Source organism: Choristoneura fumiferana, chromosome 7, assembly GCF_025370935.1.
Source record: "Choristoneura fumiferana chromosome 7, NRCan_CFum_1, whole genome shotgun sequence".
NCBI lineage: Eukaryota > Metazoa > Arthropoda > Insecta > Lepidoptera > Tortricidae > Choristoneura > Choristoneura fumiferana.
This window is the reverse complement of record NC_133478.1, coordinates 18,363,571-18,384,377: the sequence shown is the minus strand read 5'-3', so window position 1 is coordinate 18,384,377 and position 20,807 is coordinate 18,363,571. Positions and strand designations below refer to the sequence as shown.

Sequence of the window (20,807 nt, the reverse complement as noted above, 5' to 3'; positions counted from 1 at the left end):
ATGCGTCTAAGATTCCTACCGCAGCGAACAAAAGAGCTGATGATCTTGAAACGGCTGAACCGATTTTGATAAATCATGTCTAAGATCCATCGCTAGAAAACCAGCTTTCAAATAAAAAAAACCGCATTCAATTCGGTCCACCCGTTTAAGAGCTACGGTGCCACAGACAGACACACAGACTTACAGACACACAGACACACATAGCGGTCAAACTTATAACACCCCTCTTTTTCGTCGGGGGTTAAAAAATAAATAAGGTAGACAGAATTAAACAAACAACAAACCGATGCGCAATTTTACCGGCCTCAATTTAGCTTTAAGAACTTATGTTTGTTTTATTAGTTCTCAGTTCTGTAAAATCAACGTCAATAATTACACATTTTAATAAACTATGTACCTACTTATGATTGGTTTTTTGGAGTCTTTTTGTATTTTTTATTTCAACTCTGAATTTTTTGTTACTTTTACGGGTATCCCGTGAAACCATATCGAAAATACAAACTGAGACATGGATGCACAGAAAAACCAGAAAAAGAGACCAGCGCTGGGAATCGAACCCAGGTCCTCAGCAAACAGCAACATAGATGTCGCTAGTACTGCTGCATAAGTAGCGTAGTAGAAATAAGCAACCTGAGATATGTATGCATAGGAAAAAATTGTGTCTAGATTCCTGTCCAGCGGTGGTGTAGGGGTTTAGCACGCAGCACGGATTGCTGAGGACCTGGGTTCGATTCCAGCGCTGGTCTCTTTTTCTGGTTTTTCTGTGCAACCATGTCTCAGTTTGTATTTTCGATACGTACCTACTGTTTCTAAGCTTTTCCCCCTGCGCAATAGGGATAATTTGAGATTTATGTGCCTAATGAAATCGCTTATCTAATTATTAATTACAATTAATTATCCCACAGGAACGTAATTATGGTTTAATATAATTATCCTTAAGAATCTACTTTTATTATACTAAAAAACTAACAAAAACTAAAAACTAAAACTAAAACTAAAAATATATGATATGGACCTCCGTAAAGTAACGCTGATTCAATAAATTACTTTTATTATAATATTTATTACAACAATTGTCCATCATATTTAACTATAAAAGCGGTGCTAACCCGTTCTAGTTAACTAGTAATACACTGTTACTAAGAATTATAACTGTAAGGGGCGGTTTCACCATCCATTGATTAGTGTTAACTGACGGTAAATGCGATGCCATCTCCGTCTATTCGAACAAAACAAATAGAGACGGCATCACACTTAACCGTCAGTTAACACTAATCAATGAATGGTGAAACAGCCCTAAGTCTAGTATTAAGTATATTATTATCGAATTAAATGTGTTTAAATCATATCGAAAATACAAACTGAGACATGGATGCAAAGAAAAACCAGAAAAAGAGACCAGCGCTGGGAATCGAACCCAGGTCCTCAACAATCCGTGCTGCGTGGCTACCCTACACCACCGCTGGACAGGAATCTAGGACACGATTTTTTCCTATGCATACATATCTCAGATTGCTTATTTCTACTACGCTACTTATGCAGCAGCACAAGCGACATCTATGTTCCGCTCTCATCGAGAGACGTCACACTCTTTCGGAACCAACCGCTCACCCAGACAAGAGATGTCGCTACTAAGCAATCAAATTAATTAATAAAAAAAATATATATATATATATATAAATATATAAATTTATGTGACCGACTGTTCAAAAACCCCGTGTATCAAGACGCATTTCATCTGCTTGAAAAGACCGTGAGTATTACCTTTATTAAGTATTGAATAAAATTAAATCACGAATCTCTCGTAGTTTACTCTTATTTAGGTTTCAAAGTGCTTAATGGACTCCTCCTTTATAAAAAAAATATCCAACGAATCCAAAAAATACTTTACATAAGTATGTATATAGTTACTTAATAGTTAATGAAATAATTTTCATATCTCTAATCAAAGCGGTTGAAATTTTTGATTTTTACCTCCATCCCGTCTGTACTTTAAGTAAAAAAGTAGTCTGTAGTTTGAGTAATTAATATGTTAAGTACTTATTTCAGATTTCCAGGATGCCCATAAATTCTCGTGAGAATTCTCAGAAATTGCATCATGAATTTCATTGACATTGCGTAAAAAACCTGCGCCGAATTTCATGTCTCTAATCCCAGTGGTTTAAATTTTAGGAGTTAATAAGGTTACATTTACATTAGATACGTTTGTGTTACCTAGATATAGTCGTTACATTTTCTTATTTTTCCTAAAAACCTTCTAAAAAGATAAGTCTTTCTTTAAGTTAGGGCGTATCTAAGAGAAATAAGGAATTATTGCAAATTTTATCGCTGTTTTTTTTTCTTCTTTTTGAACTGTTGTAGTTTATCGCTCTTTCCAAACGGAAGCTAGACTGCATTCCGAGAAAATATTCAAGTGCTTGTTTGCTATTCCAGATGCAATGTTGTGGATCATACGGCGCTCAATCGTGCGTCGACAAAGGTTACGTGATCCCAGGCTCCCAGCAGTATGCTGTAGCGTTGAAGAAGACATGCTGCTGTGCGGCGCTAGGGACGCGTTCGAAGGCTGCGCCGACATCATCTCCACGCGTCTACAAGTGCTCGCGGACGTCGCTGATGTCACACTCTTTTACGCAATCGGTGTGGAAGTAAGTTGACATGCTTAAATATTATGAAAAAGTGCACAAAAGTTTCACAGTTCTTAGTGTAGTTTTAAAGCTTTTATTTTTTATTTTAGGCATTCGGCCTGATAGCCAGTCTGTATCTGCTCCGCACCTCAGACAGGCCTCAGCTTGGTGGTTCATACTCTGTATTGGTCACCAACAACCTGGACAGCCGCGCTCACGTTGAAATGGAGCAGATGCAGTTGGTCACCAGTCAGCCAGGACAGACTGTCTGTGCGCCATGTGAGATACCTGTTTGAAGAAAATGACGAAGCAAGGCACCATTAGAAGTCGTAAGTCTTTAATAGTGACATGGTAATAAATTAATAAAAAAATGTCTTAATGTTACTCGTATTCTACTCACTTTCAAACTTAGAAATTTTACTCTCCGATTTTTGAATTAAGGTTTTTTTGCTTTTATTCCGTTTTGGTAATTTTATTCTCGTAACTGGTTACGATAGATGAACTGAAAAATATTGAACACGTTTTTTTTTCTTTTTTTCAATTAAACAAACCATGAGAAAGATGATAATATTTTCAGATGTATGCATACATATGCAATTGATGGTTTAAATATGTAGAATAATATTTTTTCTGACCAGAAAATTGATTTTATATTACTCAGTTTCATTTTATTTCAAAAGTATGACAGTTTAGTGACGCCCTCATTTAACTTCTACCTACTCTAATGAGGCATTCTATCTACAGATAAGTAGCATGACATGACAGATTTTATTAAGTCTTCAGGAATAAACAGAAATTAGTCTTTTTTTTCTTTATTTATACAAAAACTTACAATAATAAATTACTTACTAACTTTCTTAAACATTTAATTATTTTTTGTAATAAGTATTTGTACGTAAATGTCGGATTGCACTTTGAAGTGCTGTCGTCCTTGCCGATTAAGATTGTATCGTAATGTCCTTGTAATAAAGCTTAGAATTAAATGCCCCGACGACCTACTCGGGGGTTTCGTCTCAGTATGAAGTAAGATACTGATATTCAGTAACGTGTTCTTCTGTCTCTGTTCCGCACGTGATTCGCCAGACAGAGCCCGAATACAACTGCCACAAGCTGGAAAGAAACAAAACATATTATAATAAGCATACGTGGAACATACGTTATCCCATGGATATGTATTATACCTATTATATGGACGACTTTGTTGTTGAGTTTGTCTGAAACGAGGTCCCTATTTCATAAACGCGATAAGCGACAGGGGGCACTGACAATGCATCTACATTTCTTAGCCAATAATGAAGCTTTAACGTGGAATCTGATCCGCCATTTAAAATTGACATACTTAGTCACTTGTCGTGTAAAATGTCATGTTTATGGATTTACGGATCAATTAGTCCCACATTTTCAAAGAAGCGACAACGGAAACTGAGAATATCAAATAGGTGGTTGGCGGAACTTAGATTACTTCGATATTCCGTGGAGCAGCGGAGTTATCTTAGTATGAGTATCACGTATATTCAAAAATGGCTGAACCCATTTTGATAAAACTTGTCTAAGAACCATCGCTAGAAAACTTGCATTCAAATCGGTTCACCCGTTTAAGAGCTACGGTGCCACAGACTGAAACACAGACACACATAGCGGTAAATAACTTATAACCCCTGTCTTTTTGCGTCGGGGGTTATAAAAGAGGAACTCGCACAATTTATTGTTATCCTTCTTCCTACTAATACTATAAATGTGAAAGTTTTGAGTGAGTGAGTGAGTGAGTGAGTGAGTATGTTTGTTACTTCTTCACGCTGAAACGGCTGGACGGATTTGGATGAAATTTGGCAAAAAGTTACTTTATAACCTGGATTAAAACATAGGATAATTTTTATCACGATATTTCCACGGGATAGGGATAAAATCTCTAAATAACAACCGCTGGGCTTAGAGTCATGAAATTTGGTATGTAGGTAGCTGGACGTCTAGAATAAATAACACAGGCTACTTTTTATCCTGATGTTCCCACGGGATAGCCATAGGAATAAAATCTTGAACTAATAACCGCTGGGCTTAGAGTCATGAAATTTAGTATGTAGATAGCTGGACATCTGGAATAACACATAGGCTACTTTTATCCCGATATTCCCACGGGATAGGGATAAAATCACGAAATAACCGCTGGAGAGTCATGAATTTGGCATGGGTGTTTTAATTTAACGTCAATGAAAACCACGAAGTAATTTTCGAGAATTTAATAAAATTCCAGAATTCAATTCAACTGCTGTATCTAATGATTTACGCGTGCGAAGCCGCGGGTAAACGCTTAGGCCGTCTTGCAGGAAAAAATAAATCTAGATTTAGTAGTTAATCCAGGCTTAAGCTTGACAGTTCCATACAATTTGACACTACTAAACTGAGCTTAACGCTAACTCGAGATTTATGTATTCCCAGCAAGTAGCCATTAGTCTATTAAGTATTCAAGTTTTTTTTTCTTCATTTTCAGTCACTGAGGTGTGTCAATGACGTATTTAAAAGAAGTCACACTTAGTTCTCATACTCGTATTAGCTTAGCTCGTTTACGTATATACGAGCACTTAGCATATTATATCCTTAACCATTTGGGAATTTAGGTACACACTTGACAGGTGGCCGTAGTCGGTCGTCGATTGAGTATCAACATTGAACTTTCATGATATGTTTCTTGGGAAAATAGTGTGGAAGACTACTCCCTTTGCCTTTCAATCCGCGAGACCTGGAGTCCTCAGTTTTTAGTTGGCAATAGAGAACGCTGCTGCCCACTACTGCGTAAACCAGGCACGACACGGGCTTTAAATTAAAATGTTGCCCACCGTATTTTGTAAATACCATTATCTACAACCAAGTAACCTCTTGCTCGCTAATCCTGCCGTGTTGTGTTTCGGCGTGGAGAGTACAACAGCCGGTGAAATTACTGGCACTTGAGGTATCCTATCTTAGGCCTCTAGGTTGGCAACGCATCTGCAATCCCCCTGGTGTTGCAGGTGTCTATGGGATGTGTTAATCTCTTACCATCAGTAGACCCACTTGCTCGTTTTCCATTCAGTCGAATAAAAAAAACAGGAATCTGGGCATTATATTGACGCACATTAAAACTACCTAATCCATGTTTTATACGTGTCAAGTGACACCGCACGCGATAAGTTCTACCGCCAACCGATAAAACAACAATTCTTCGAAATCTGCACTATTTATTTTTATCTGCATAGACGTTACAGGTGGCAATCTATAGAGCAGCCAAAGAGCGTTTATTTATACCTATGCTGAGCTGGCAACGTTGCATTTTTGTTAGTTTTTCTCGATTATTCCGTAAAAATTGAATGAAAATTAAAAATGTTTTCTAATAGAACACACTCCAATAATTATTCGAGATAAACCTTTATATTCCTTAAAAACGAATTAATGTTTATGACCGGTTTTTACAGAAAATAAAAGTCAATAACGAATAATTATTGGGGTAGACACATTAACTTATATATTATGAAGTGTTCTATCAGATAACATTATTGATTTTCATTCAATTTTTTTTGTATAATCGAGAAAAACTAACAAAAATGCAACGTTGCCAGCTCAGCAGCTATAAACGCTCTTAAATATACTTCTTTAAGCTACCATTGAATGTTTTGATGTTTTTTTCCTGATTCGTCGTTATCCCGTTTCGTCGGATTCATGATTCGTCGTATTTTCAATATCAAATGAAGGGTCCACGGAAAGAACGTGTCTAGTCACCTGAGCAACTTTTTGAGTTATAGCGGTTTGAAAGTTAGTCATCACGAACAATTACTATGGTTACCATTTATTTAAAAGATAAAAAAATAGATTTTATATTGTTTTCAGATTATTTAATTCAGTGGTAAGTCATAGTACTTTGTGAGCTCTACATTTTGAGATTAAAATCTCAATTTTAAAAAAAGGTGACTAGACATGTTCTTTCCGTGGACCCTTCAATTGAAACTATGCAAATTCCGTGACTCCAATTTTGTTGTTTACAATACCAACAATTGCAAATAAAGACACGACAGTAAAAATGATGATATACATATACAAATTTAATAAATATACAGAGCCTATTTTTACACAATCTTAAACACGACGAATCAGGAATCCGACAAAGCAGGAACACGACGACATAGTACAAAGAAGAAGCAGTACTAGTGCTAGCGGTACACCCCGAAATTCAACAAAAAGCTGCACATGGTGTCAAAAGCATGAAAATCGGAACGATTGATCTTTAGGCCATACGAATCAATTTGACCTGTAGCACGAAAAAAAAAAGGAGAGGAGTTATGTATAGTCTGATATTCTCGCATGGGGAGCTTCTCACCTCCAAGGCAGCAACGACGATGCACACAACCCCGATGGCGGTGGCGAAGGTGGTGATGAAGTCCTCGGCGCGCGAGTTGCAGCCGGGGTGCGCGCTGAGGGGCTGGCAGAGTGTCACGCCCTCGTCGCAGCAGCTGGGGGGCAGCGTGAACACGTTCATGCCGTAGGAGATCGGGCCGTCCGGGCCGCAGCACCTCAGCTGGAGGAAAGATTCATTATTTATTATAATTCTGGATGTTTAGGTGGTGTGTCAATATGTAGTTTCCGGTGGCGTCATCTTTTTCCAAATACATAAGTATGTTTTACCAGATAGCCTCCTACAGTCACGAAGTTACAGCATACTTATAACATTGCATTGTTGGCGACAAGGTGAACTTTTACTTAGTAATAGTTCCTCAAGGAACTGATGGCGCAAATGTAAGCCATATGGTAGAAATCAAATGGAAATTCAATATTTTTTATTAGTCCCTCTCCCCTCATTACTGTGATTAAAATATTACAGTTTACTAGTATGTCACTTCCACGACCGAGTCAGCTCTGTTAACCTAAAACTGGATCTTCATAGATATTTACGAATTTGTAAGAATCCCTCGATGCGCAAGTCCAACTCGCACTCGATTTTATCAAACTATTTCCTGTTAACATTTTCGAGGAACGTATCATTATACATAATGGTATAACTAAGGGAACTAGGTTTGAAGTTAATTGGTTTTTTTAAGTAGCGGAGAAATATTGAACCAAGTTCATGATAGGGTTTTCCAAAACTTGTCTTACCGAGGTTTCGATCTTGTGGAAGTTATCCAAGTGGTCGACGAAAGTCCTGTTGAACTCTGCCTTGACGGAGGAGACCAGAGAGTCGGCGTTGACGAATACGACCGTGCCCAGCGCAACCTTCAGGATCATCAGCACTATCATGAAGATGGAGTACTGGAAGAGGAGGAACTCGACGGTAGTAAATGAAGGTTTAATGATGAAGTGATAGTAGAGGCTCTTGAAAATAGTATACTTACTGTTTCACCATTCATTGATTAAATTTATTTGACGGATAAATGTGATGCCGTCTCTGTTTGTTTTGTCAAATAAAATTAATTAATGGGTGGTGAAACAGCCCCTTAACGAAGCTCATACTGACCGGATATATGGCACAGTATAAGAAGGTAAATTATGTTTGTCGGAAACAGAACGTACCTATGAGAGTGTGAATAAGACATGTTATATGAGTGAGAAGTCAATGCCCCATAGAAATACTTTTGACGACTTCAAATCAAAATGGTCATAGTAAGTATTTGCTGTAAATGTGTAAAATGAAAGTACTCGTATGGCAATATAGGAAGGACTAAGCTCTGGGTGTACGTCATATCAATTATTATAAATATAATTCACATGTAAAGATAAATTGATTAGGTATAGCTGGATCCAGTATGTACTTTCTCGTATATATCTCAGTTCAGTAGCCAGACTTATCTTTCTAGTACTACAGGTACCTATTGTACTAGAAGTGGCGCCTATCGTATTAAATGTATCATTATGCATCTATTAACTTCAACATTTTACGGCGTGTAGGTATATGTCTGAAACCCGAGTGACGTATCTACCTAACAAGAATCTAGTTAATTTATTGAATCAGGCGTTACTTTGCGGAGGTCCATATCAATGAACTAAAAGAATTTCCTTGCTCACCCGCGACCTTACGATAGCTAAGCTTATGCAAAATATGCGTGTTCATGCAGTTCCTCCACCTCCACACTGTAAGAACACACACAAATAGCACAAACCCATACCCTACCCTACCCTACCCTACCCTACCCTACCCTACTACTATACCCTAGTTTTTAGTTCGCATTTCAGAAAAAATACTGAAATAATGGCTACTAATAATATTGGTTACTGATTAAAAGGAAATTGTATCATAGTCACCACATAGCTTGTTTGCCTCCGATAGTAACTGGAAGATAATCAGTGACGATATGATACGAGGCGATAATGAGCGTCGCTCGGCTTTTGTATTTCACTGCATAAAATTGGTCAAATATGAGCATTGTAGACAAAGTTTATTGTTTAACTCTTTATTAATAGAAAAAAAAGAAGATTACAATCTCAACTGGATTTCAGACGAAATATAGGCTACTTGTTTAATTCGATATTGTTCTATAATGTGTTAGTCCCTTAAGGACTTCTATAGTTTATGTATAGAGTGGCTGTCTATGCCTCCCTCTCTCTACTCTGACCTCGTTATAAGAGTCGGTGATTCTGTATAATTAACTATGTTAATAAATTAATATCAAGTCTGAGGTGTTTAATTACAAATATAAAACAGATATTCCATCCAATGAGATCGGGATATACCTACGATTGTGAAATTTCAAGACATCTGTGACGGTGAAACGTTGCTAGGGATTTCTTTTGAAGATCACGACGTATTCTAAGTTCTCACGGAATTCTCGAAAACAGAAAATCTCGAAACTCAATTTGAACTGCCAGATCCAATGATTCACGACAACGAATCCAGGGGTAAAGGCTAGTAAACAATTAATATACTTACAGTAACGAGCATACAGTTGCTCTCCCTGATAGCGCCGCAGCAGCCGAGGAAGGCGATGAGAAAGACCACGGACCCCACCACCATGGAGGCGATAGGCCCGAACTCGTAGAAGCCATCAATGATGTCCGTTACAATGCTGATCTTGAGCTGGACGGCGACGCCGATGCCCAGGAGAGCGAGACCTGATAACTGGAGGAAGAAGAAAAAGTGATATAGTGACTGTAGCATTAAGAATTTCCGTAGAGAGACTAGTTAAGAAATAAATACAAAAAGAAAAAAGTTTTGGGTTACTAGATAGATGTTTTGGTTCAGTAGTAATATGCCTATATTGAGATGTTCAAAACTGTCTACGAGTAGGGATAAAAATAGTACTTCTTCGTCGTTAAACTTTTGATAAGCGATCGTGGTTAGCTACAATCTTCGGCATTTGCCACTAGCAGTTGTATTAAGCCCTTTATTAATGATTTTATACAAAGTAATCAACTACAAACGCGCTTTTTTCATTTTCATAGACCTCTTCTTCATCATCTTCGTCTTCGTTCAAGGAAGACGAAGTACAACATTGTATTGAGATAATCATTCATCATCATCATCCCAGCCTATATACGTCCCACTGCTGGGCACAGGCCTCCTCTCAGAACAAGAGGGCGATAATCATGAATTAATTCATTATTTTTCTTTTTACTTTTAAAAGCTCTGTAAAACTATATCGTGTTAGAATTAAACTATATTGTCCTCAAAAAACAAGCTTAATTATTGCTGCTAACCCGCCTGCAAGCCGAAACCATTCATCCAGCTACGCCGCAACCATTAATAAAAATAAAAACTGTCCAATTATCAGTAATGAATATGATGTTGTCTCATTCATCAATTAGGTATTATTTGTATCATCATGCCAAGCTTAAGCATATAACAGGGTTTCTCAAAGTGGGGTACGCGAACCCCTAGGGGTTCGCTATTCGACGGTAGGGGGTTCGCGACAAGGTTTACGTGATGGTGGCTGCAAATGGCAAGATGATTAAGATTGGCTTTTGGAGTCTTTTGTATTTTTTATTTCAACTCCAAATTTGTTACTTATTTTTTTGTTGTTTGTTTCAGTTTGTATTTTCGTTGGCAAGATGATTCTAACCTATATTTTATTGAAAAAGTTACCTTGTATTGAAATAATTAATAAATAATATAGGTACATTATATTATGATGATGAAAACTAACCTTAGTTTCTCCAAAGTCAATTTATACCTTCTTGGGGGGGGGTCGGGGGGGAGGTAGGGGTTCGCTGTCGTCTAGAAACTCTAAAAGGGGTACGTGGAGCCATAAGTTTGTGAAACCCTGGCATATAAGAAGGTAATAGGTATCGTAAATACAAATTACCACAAATTTTGGGCTAGTTTATCATCCGTTACTTTGTCAACATTCGTATAAAGTGATTCATCATTTATGCCAACTTTCATGATTCAACCTAAAGATAACTGTTTTCAAGTTGTAGTATATTCATTAAAACATTGCTTAGATACAAATCAAATCATGTATTTCAATGGAATGGAAATCAAAATTACATGTCAAACGTCAGACTTGTCAGTCATGCCTAAAGAGGTATATAACAGGCCTCTGCCCTAAAATCCTGAAGATTCCTGCTAGTTCCCCGTCCCTATTGACGTTTGCAGCATCTGGTCAACGTGTCGCTTGCAGGTCTCGCCATCATCCGTTTCTACTAGGTAGTGAACCGGCCCCAGTACCCGCAATACAGTACCAAATTCCCATTTTCTAGTTTTGTCAGCGTAGCTGCGGATCTGTACTCTTTGGCCCGTCGAGAAAGACCTCGTATTCGGGTGATGAGAGACGTTCTGCGTGTAATGCGTTACGGCGGTTCTGAATCGAACGTGTAGTGAGGTCCTCACCTCCCTTCCAAACATAAGTTCATACGGGCTTTTGCCAGTACTGGTGCTGGGTGTCCTTCTCAAGCGCTCCTTGATTCCACCAGCTTATCCTGTAGAGTGCCAGGGTCAGCGCTCACGGCCTGCAACGCCCTTTTGACAATTTGTACGGCTCGCTCCGCTTGCCCATTCGTAGCGGGATGGTAAGGAGCAGACGTTTTATGCACTATGCCATTATTTTTAAGAAATGCTTCGAACTCTGTTGATACAAGCTGTCTTCCGTTATCTGAAACTATTACATCCGGGTATCCAAAGGTTACGAATAGTTCTTTCAATTTTGAAATGCACCATGAGCTCGTTGTCGTCTTAGTGGGAATGACCTCTATCCATTTTGAAAATGCGTCCACCACGATGAATAAGGAATGACCAAGAATAGGACCAGCGAAATCAACGTGAAGTCGCTGCCACGGAGCTACCGGTGTCTCCCAGGGTGGTGTGGTGCTCGTGCGGGCTGGTTCTGGCTTAGTCTACACTCTCGGCATTTTCTGACTAGATCCTCGATATCTTTATCAATGTTTCTCCAGTATACAAATCCTCGTGCTAGGAGCTTCATTTTTACAACACCGAGATGTCCTGTATGTATGTCCTGGAGAACAGCCTGCCTTAATGTGATTGGGATCATGACCCTAGTGCCTTTCAAGATGCATCCATCCTGTAACGTCAGTTCGTTGTCATTGTACCCAAGTCGCGTAACACTTGTTCCTGACTGCAAGGCCCGTAGTATTTCCTCGTATTCTGAGTCTCTTTGAGTTTCTTCTGCAATCTTTTGTCTGTCTATTGATATGTTGTTAATTTGTTGGATCTGAAAGGCGCAGTGAACATCAATTATGTTTGTAGCAATTTTGTCCACTGGAAATCTGGATAAGTAGTCTGCATTACTGTTTTCAGCTGATGTTCTGTATTCTATAGTGTAGTCAAAACCAGACAAGAAATGTGCGTAATGGAAAAGTCTCATTGTGCTCATTGCAGGTAATGTTTTATATGGATTGAATATTGTTGTTAAGGGTTTATGGTCCGTGATAAGTATAAACTTTCTGCCGTAACAGTAATGGAAAAACTTTTTTAGTCCCCAAAAAATTGATGTTGCTTCTTTATCGATCTGGCTATATTTCTTTTCGCTGGTCGTGAGAGAACGCGATGCGAATGCAATAGGCCTGTCCGACCCATCTGCCAGCCTGTGTGAGAGCACTGCCCCGAGCCCGCTGCACGAAGCGTCTGTAGCGAGCACTAAGGGCTTATTCTGGTCAAAATGGACTAAAACCCGTTCACTCAAGATTTCTTGTTTAATCTTATTGAAAGCCTCTTCGCAATTTAGTGACCATACAAAATCTTCATTTTTCTTTAATAAATTATTTAATGGACTCGAGATTGAAGCCAGATTAGGTATGAACTTATTGTAGTAATTGGCCATACCTAAAAATGTCCGCAATTCATTAATATTGTTCGGACGGTTGGTGTCAAGAATCGCTTTGACTTTTTCTTTTGTTTTGTGTAGGCCGTTCTTATCAATTGTATGACCGAGGTAATTGATACATTTTTGCATGAAGTGACATTTGTCTTTGTTAAGCTTTAAATTGCTTTCCTTAATTTTTGTAATACGAGTTTAAGTCGAGTAAATAACTGTTCTTCAGATGATCCTTGTATGATAACATCATCAAAGAAGCACTTGACACCTGTGATGCCCTGTAGTAATCTGTCCATGAACTTCTGCCACAAGTTGGGTGCTACCTTTACGCCAAACATAAGGCGGTTGACTCTGTAGGTGCCTTTGTGTGTGCTCAGTGTCTGCATCATGGCGCTTTGTTCGTCCATAAGCATGTGTAGGTAAGCCTGGCTGATGTCTAATGTACAGAAAACTTCGCCGCCGTTCATCTCCGCTAGAATGTCTTCGATGATGGGTATCGGGTACTGTTCATCTTTAATGTACTTGTTTAAAGTTACCTTGTAGTCGGCGCATAGTCTAATGCTGCCGTTCGGTTTAACAATAGGTACCACTGGCGTGCCCCACTCCGAGTTATCTATTTTGTAATGACTCCTTGTTGACAGAGCCGTTCAATTTCTTCGTCTACTTTTTCTTTTAGTGCGTAGGGTATTCGCCTCGGCTTGATGAAGATAGGTGTCGTATTATCCTTCAAGGCGATGTGGCCTCTGTAGTCAGGAATGCAGCCTAACGTGCCGTCAAATACGCACGCGTACTCTTTCAAAAGGTCATCGAGTTGAGGAAGCATGTTCTCTTTGACCATGTTGATTTCTGCCAGGTTTAGCTTTATTGAACGTATCCACGCTCGACCAAAAATAGGGTCTACGTTTTGTTTGATTATGTACAGCTTACCGTTAAATGTTTGTTCTTATATTTACAGGTGACATAAGCAACACCAAGAGGTTTAATAATTTCTCCCGTGTAAGTTCGCATTGTGACATCGGTTTTGAATATTTTCTGTCTCGACTGAATTTTCTTGAAGTCTTCGAATGACATTGATGACAGCGCAGCCCCTGTGTCCACCTCCATTTGCGAGCTTTTACCGTCAATGTAAACGTTAATCATATATTTATCCGATTATTGGATCGGATAATATTGGTGTTCCATGGTGTATCATCATCGATGGTGCCGTCTGTGTACGTTTCTTGTAACGTTGGTGAATTTTCTGTTTCAATTTGGTAGTTAGTCTTCGCTGGTTGTAAACAAACTCGTGCCACGTGTCCTTTACGTTGACATTTGTTGCAGACGTCGTTGATGCATTTGCAGTCGTGTGCGCGGTGATCGGTGCTTCCGCAACGAAAGCATTTGCCTCGTAAGTCTCGTATAGATAGAGGTACCTTATTGTTCGTCGTTCGATTCTTGGACCGGGTATTTACTTGATAGCTGCTTTTGGATGATTGTGTTATGAACTCGCTATCCAATTTTGCTAGTTCTATTGCAGTTGCGGTACGAACTAGGTCGACAAAATTTGTTACGGTTTGCTTCTCTAAAATCTTTGTTTTTATGTCGCTGTCGCGTAGTCCTCGGATAAACTGTAATGTTAAAAAGTTGTTGCAGATAGATTTCTTGCAGTTGTCGCATGTAAATTCACAATCTTGTGCTAAGCGCTTCAGTTCTGATGTGTATGTCATTACAGATTCATCAACTTCTTGCATTCGTGATATAAATTTATGCTGGCACGCCCAAATACTCGGTTTGGGGTCTAAATACTCTGTTAAGGTTTTGATAAGTACCTCGTACTCTAGATCGCGTGGGTCTGAAGGTGAACAGAGGTCGTACGCCTTCTGGAGTAGTTCCGGTGGTAAAGAAGATAATAGCATCAGAGTTTTTGTACGCAGGTCGTTGTAATTATGTAGTTGTATGTACATTTCTAACCGATTTACAAAATTTTTAAACGTTTCTTTTGCTTGGAAAGGTTGGAAATTAATTCTGGGTGAGCTTGAGGTTGAGGCGGTCGCGTCGGGCGCACCCTCGCTGCGCGGAGTGGCGAACAGCGTCGACGGCGCCGCGGCGGGTGGCGCGGGGCGTAGTGCTTGTAGTTTCAGTTTCAGTTGTAAAATTTGTTCTTGTGTATTGTACCTCTGTTCGATTTCAGCTTCGAATTCCGTTTCGTTTTGACATTCGATGTCTGACTGTACCTGATCGAATTTCTTTTCATAATTTTCTAAGTTTGCGAGTCTTATGTTGGCTTCGTATTCAGTAAAATTTCCGTCAATTTGTATAAGTTGGTTTTCCAGCTTCGTCAACTGGCCGCGTATCGATGCACGTGTTCTGTGTAGTCGTGTGAGTTCGTCCATCGTCGCCAATTTGTAGTATATTCATTAAAACATTGCTTAGATACAAATCAAATCATGTATTTCAATGGAATGGAAATCAAAATTACATGTCAAACGTCAGACTTGTCAGTCATGCCTAAAGAGGTATATAACACAAGTAACAGTGATTCTAAAGGATATGAAGATACTACCACTCTTTGAGATAAATAGTGTCATAATCACTACAGACTTCTTTTAACAATGGGATTTCTTTTAACAATAACATTATCAATGCTTAAGAAAAACACAAGTTATTTAGGTGCTGAAGATGTGAAATTTCGAAGTTGAATCTTTGATGTGAACCATAGTCATAAGAAAATTTAACTTACTAAGTACTGTTAGAGAAAATGCCTTTTATTTTACTTAGGAAATGTTTTCCTCAAATCTTACTCTAACACGTATCTACAGGATGAAAACAAAGTGATAAAAATTAGTGTTGCAAGCATGCTGGAAAATAAATATAATGCATTAACTCATTTTTTTTATTCGACTGGATGGCAAACGAGCAAGTGGGTCTCCTGATTGTAAGAGATCACCACCGCCCGTAAACATCTGCAACACCAGGCCAAATAAGCCTGATAAAATGTAGGATGTTCATACTTTGTTGAAGATGAATCACAAAATCAATGTACAATTTGTAAGTTTACAAATTTTAACAAACGCGTTAATGCTCTCTTCTGTCCAGTATTTAGAAACTCTAATTTTGTATTATGATTAAAATTTTATCCTGTATTATTTATTTATTTATTCTAAATCTATGTAAGCAAATAACGTTAGTACCTAATAAGTTAATATCAGAATTTTCTCTGAAAAAAAAACAGTGATTGGTGTAGTTTTGGTTAATTTATCAAATAATTGACTAAACGTAAGCTTTTTGTATTCATTTTAATTGGGCTGCATACCTTCCTATTAAGTAATTGGCCTAAATGATTGTGTATTGATACGGCAGCTTCTTTTATAATTGATATAAGCTGCACTAACTGCCCACTTATTTTATTGATCACTGCATTAGCCTTATATGTCACGGTTTAGTCTAGTATAGTTTAGGCGGTACGTTGTCTGTCAGGCAGAATGTCACGGCATTGCTATGATTTTGGTTATGTTGGGGCTACAAACTTTCGAGACGAAAAAAACGTTAAAAAGTGTGAAGTACCTAAACTCATCGCCTCCGGCTATTCTAGACTAGAGCATGCCTTATTGTCTAACACACTTGAAATGGCAATAGTATTGACTACTTCTTTCTGTTACACGGTATAAGATGAAGGTAGAAAGAGATTTGCAAGCCGGGAATACACATGCCTGTAAAACAGATCAGTAGCTTGCATATTAGTTAATGGCATGTAGAAGTAACCGGCACACAGTGAATACATTTGCAAGTTAAACTTGCATGCAATTGGCCTTTCTTTTCGCTACTGGCATCGCATGCGTTCACTCATGCCGGTTTCGCAGCCCCCCGCGACCCCTCCCTTATTGCATGCTAGTAAATCAAATTGCTTGCAATCTACTTGCTTGCCAGATACAGGCATGCCAGTTAGTGTATATACAATACAATAGCTGGCACGTACAAGGAGCTATGCAAGTGTGCCAGCTAAAGGCGTGTGTATTGCCAGCTTTACATTGCGGCGCTCGATTGACCACTACAAACTCGTTGGCTTTACGGCCTCGCAATGTAATGCAACTTGCACGATTTTTCTTGCAAGTCTAACTCGGCTTTAGACAATACGGCCACTGATCATGCTGTTGGTATATTTGCACCGTTACAGCTTCGCCCAGGCTGTGCAGGCATGCCCATAATCCATCAGTCATAGTAACGTTGTAAATGATATTGTAAGCTGTAGGCTAAACCAAACTGTTGGTGCTGGCTTATCTGTTATCGAGCCTGTACGCTTATCTAATCGGAGTATCGTTTGAGCCCTGAATAATGAGACCACACCTATTGAAATAAGTACGATTTATATGACGATTTAAAAAGAAATACTAAAACTATAATTAAGTTAGTAGTATATAGCTACCTATCCAGATTTTAAATCATGTTGCCGGAACTGTATTTGAAACTTTCGTGAACTTTTTTTGCTATAGTTCAAGTATTGGGATTAGGGTACAGGTAAGGGTGGTTTTGAAATGAGATTGGTATTGTACCTGCCTATTACGCCGGCGCCATACATAGCACAAATGTTTGAACACATAATATTTGATCACATGTGCTTACCGGTGCTTCACATGTGATCAAATATGTGTTCAAACTTTTGTGCTTTGTGTGGCGCCGGCATAAAAACAATATCAAAAAAAAGCATCATTCTAAACTTGGAACATGGGGGTAGATTGACAGTGCTAAGATGAGTTCTATCGGGAAATCGGCACAGAAAATTACTGCGATCTCATGTTTTTTTGCAGCTGCGTGCTAATAAATAGTAAACATAACTAAGTATAAGTATATAATTTATTGAATCAGACTTTGCGGAGGTCCATATCAATGAAGTAAAAGAACTTCTTTGCTCACCCGCGACCATAAGGACTTAAGCGTAAGGTCGCGGGTGAGCAAAGAAATTATTTTAGTTCATTAAGTATAAGTAAATAAAAGTATTATCCAAGAATGTACGCGCATCATCTCGGCCTATATTACGTCCTACTGCAGGGCACAGGCCTCATCTTAGAATGAGAGGACTTTGGGCCGTAGTCCCTACGCGAGCGTGATGTATATTTTCTATAACAATTATAGGCATGCGTTTGGCCACAATCACGCCTGATGGAAAGCGAAGATGAGGCCTACGATGGAGCACTTGCCTATAGTAAATGCTCATTCACCCTAGACATGAAAGCGGCCAAATTGTAGGTAGTGTTCAGTTTGCAAGTTGCCATTACAGACTGCCTGCATTCTGACCGCAATGTAACAAAACCCCACCTAAATTAAAATTAATACCTCCGGTTTTTTGTACTCTTTTACAAATTAACTTCTTGATAGTTTCTATCTTCATGGTAATCAATGTTATTAAAACACAAGTATTTACACGGGACTAAAATATAATATACCAGGACGACAGGCACCACAGCACGAGTTTTACTCTGAGGAGAAAAATTGTAAAAAAATATTTAATGAATAAATAAACTCACCGCAAAGAACAAGTTCGCGAAGAACAGGATATATTTAACCAAAAATTCACCACAACCCATCTTGATTATATTTTTATCTTTTAAATTAGAACTGACACGTGTTGCACGTTCGGTAAACTTTTCGAACTGAAGCAACGGTCTACTTTACGCGAAAATTGTCAACTGATAACACTGATAAAAACCACCTATTAGGAAAGAGGTTTCACTTGACTATGATCGAATAGGTAAATTGTACCTCACGTAGCAAAACAACTCAATGGCAATTTGTATGTCGGCGGCCAATCGTAAAATCCGCCAGATCACGAAATACTACGCATATCGTGAATGGCGCCATCAGCCATATCGTTAAAAACTCACCGTTTAACGATTTGCCTAGTGACGTTGAGGCAGATCATGAAATTCCTAGGCATATCATGAAATGCATGTTAAAACTAAAGTTTCGAACCATTTAGAAAATACGTTCTATGGGTCACTGTAATACCAAACTGGCAGTAAAGGTAAATTTGTAGTAATTAGTGTTATTTAAAATAACTTCAACTGCATGTTAATGGTTTTAAAGCGTATAATTAAAGCAATTTCTTAGGTTTTTAACGATAAAGAACACGATACTTTATATTGCTTTAGTAGCCGCAACAAATGAAAATAAGTAGTGTAGGTATACTTAGGCATTATATTATATTTGGCAGAGGCACGCACCTCATTTTATTAGACTACTGGGGCTGGCTGCTACAAAGTTACAGCTCAAGATGAGACATGAGGTTTTTGACAAACCGGGGTGCCTGCTTCAGGCGGAAAACTCAGAGGACGCAGAAATCATATGAAAGAAAGAAAGAAATTACTTTTTCACCTCAGCACCTCAAACAGGCAGGTTTTGCTATGAGAAATCAGTGAGCAAAATCGCATTTTGCTCACTCCGTGAGACAAAGTAACTTTTTAATTATTTTTTTTAAATGCTGAGTACAGTGTTGGGTCTACTCACTGAATTCCAAATATTTGAACTTTACTTTTATCTGTCATTTCACTTCAACTGAAAAAAGCAAGAGATAGGATCAAATTTGTCGATTACAAACTTAAATTAAATTTTGGTATTAAAAATATATCGAAATATTTCCAAAATGTAAATTTCCCGATCTTTAATAAAGTATGCAACTCGTTGCACGAAAGCCGCTTCTCTTGTTTTTTTTTATTAAAAAAAAATTCCGTATACTGCCTCTACAGTATAATTATTATTTGTTAAATTGAACGATTTTTTAACAAATCTATTTATGTTTATGTAATAGAAATCTTAATAAAAATCATATTTAAAGGTTTAATTGTTCAACCTTTTCAATTACCCCGAGATGAGGCTTTTTGCAGTATTAAAAAATAAGTGTGACATTAGTACAAGAAGTTAAGATTGCATGTTATGAGTATGCGATTTGTATTGTAGCTACTGGACTCTTTTTATGGTTTTAATGTAATATTATATTTGATAATAATCGGATTCTATTTAAAAAAATGTGTTTGTTTTGTAAACAGGTAGGTATGTGGTTTTATTCTTATGTTACATTTAAATTATGTTCTCGCTGCTGAGGTGAAAAATTGTATGTGTCACACGAGACCAAAGTTTTTTTGCATCTCGTGTATTTCAATCCCTTGCTGATCTCAGGATTCTAACCTAGAATCACTCGCTGACGCTCGTGATTCAATTATAGAATCCTTCGCTTACTCGGATTCAAAATCAACACTCGCAACAAAACCAACTTTGCTCTCTTGTTGCACAAATAACTATTAAAAATGCATCGTCGGTTTTTCGATCACTTATCGAAAAAACGCTTTTTCTGTTAAATCTTTTTTTTTGGGTGTCAGAAAAAATTTCTATGAAAACGAGTAGATTTCTACTAAAAGTAATATTTTAGTTAAAAGCCAATGCTCTGCAATATGATATTTTGCTCTCAGAAAAAGTACAGGCAAAATAATGGTCGGTATATAATTTAAATCATCCAGCCTATATACGTCCCACTGCTGGGCACAGGCCTCCGCTTAACCCAAATGGGTAAATACCCTTTAATTTAAGAGGAATAATAAGGGGAGTCACCCTGATACGTATTTAAATGATAACTTAAGACTTAAACCTTAGTCATCATTTTTGCATGCGGTTTCCTGTCTGTTCTTAACAAAATCATTAAATTGTGGCTAATTTGTGCGGTCAATTAAATGACTGTGCCTGCAGACAATCATTATGCGTAAACGCAGCCGAATTGTTGACTCCTTAAGAAGGTGTGAAAAACCGGAAAACAAAATTCTCGGTTTTCCCTATGAAAATCGGCATCATGTTTATTTAGTCAACTAAATTACAATAATACTAGTTTTGTGTGTACTTAGTTACTTAATTAATTACTGGCCAAAATTAAAGATCGTCTGTCGCAAGATTGCTTTTCATCTTTATTACGTACCTATTAGCTGCTCTTCGTCTG

At 38.0% G+C, this 20,807-nt stretch overlaps 1 protein-coding gene across 1 annotated transcript; it reads right to left on the bottom strand.

Annotated features, from left to right (window-relative positions):
• Positions 1-3,420: 3,420 nt before the first annotated feature.
• On the bottom strand, positions 3,421-18,510 carry LOC141429800 (23 kDa integral membrane protein-like). The gene is made up of 5 exons (XM_074090342.1): positions 18,352-18,510; positions 9,511-9,699; positions 7,743-7,895; positions 6,970-7,167; positions 3,421-3,734 (listed from the first exon to the last, which is right to left on the bottom strand). Exons 1-5 carry the CDS (start codon positions 18,409-18,411, stop codon positions 3,663-3,665), a joined length of 672 nt encoding a protein of 223 aa, XP_073946443.1. The 5' UTR covers positions 18,412-18,510; the 3' UTR covers positions 3,421-3,662.
• Between the last annotated feature and the right edge of the window lie 2,297 nt (positions 18,511-20,807).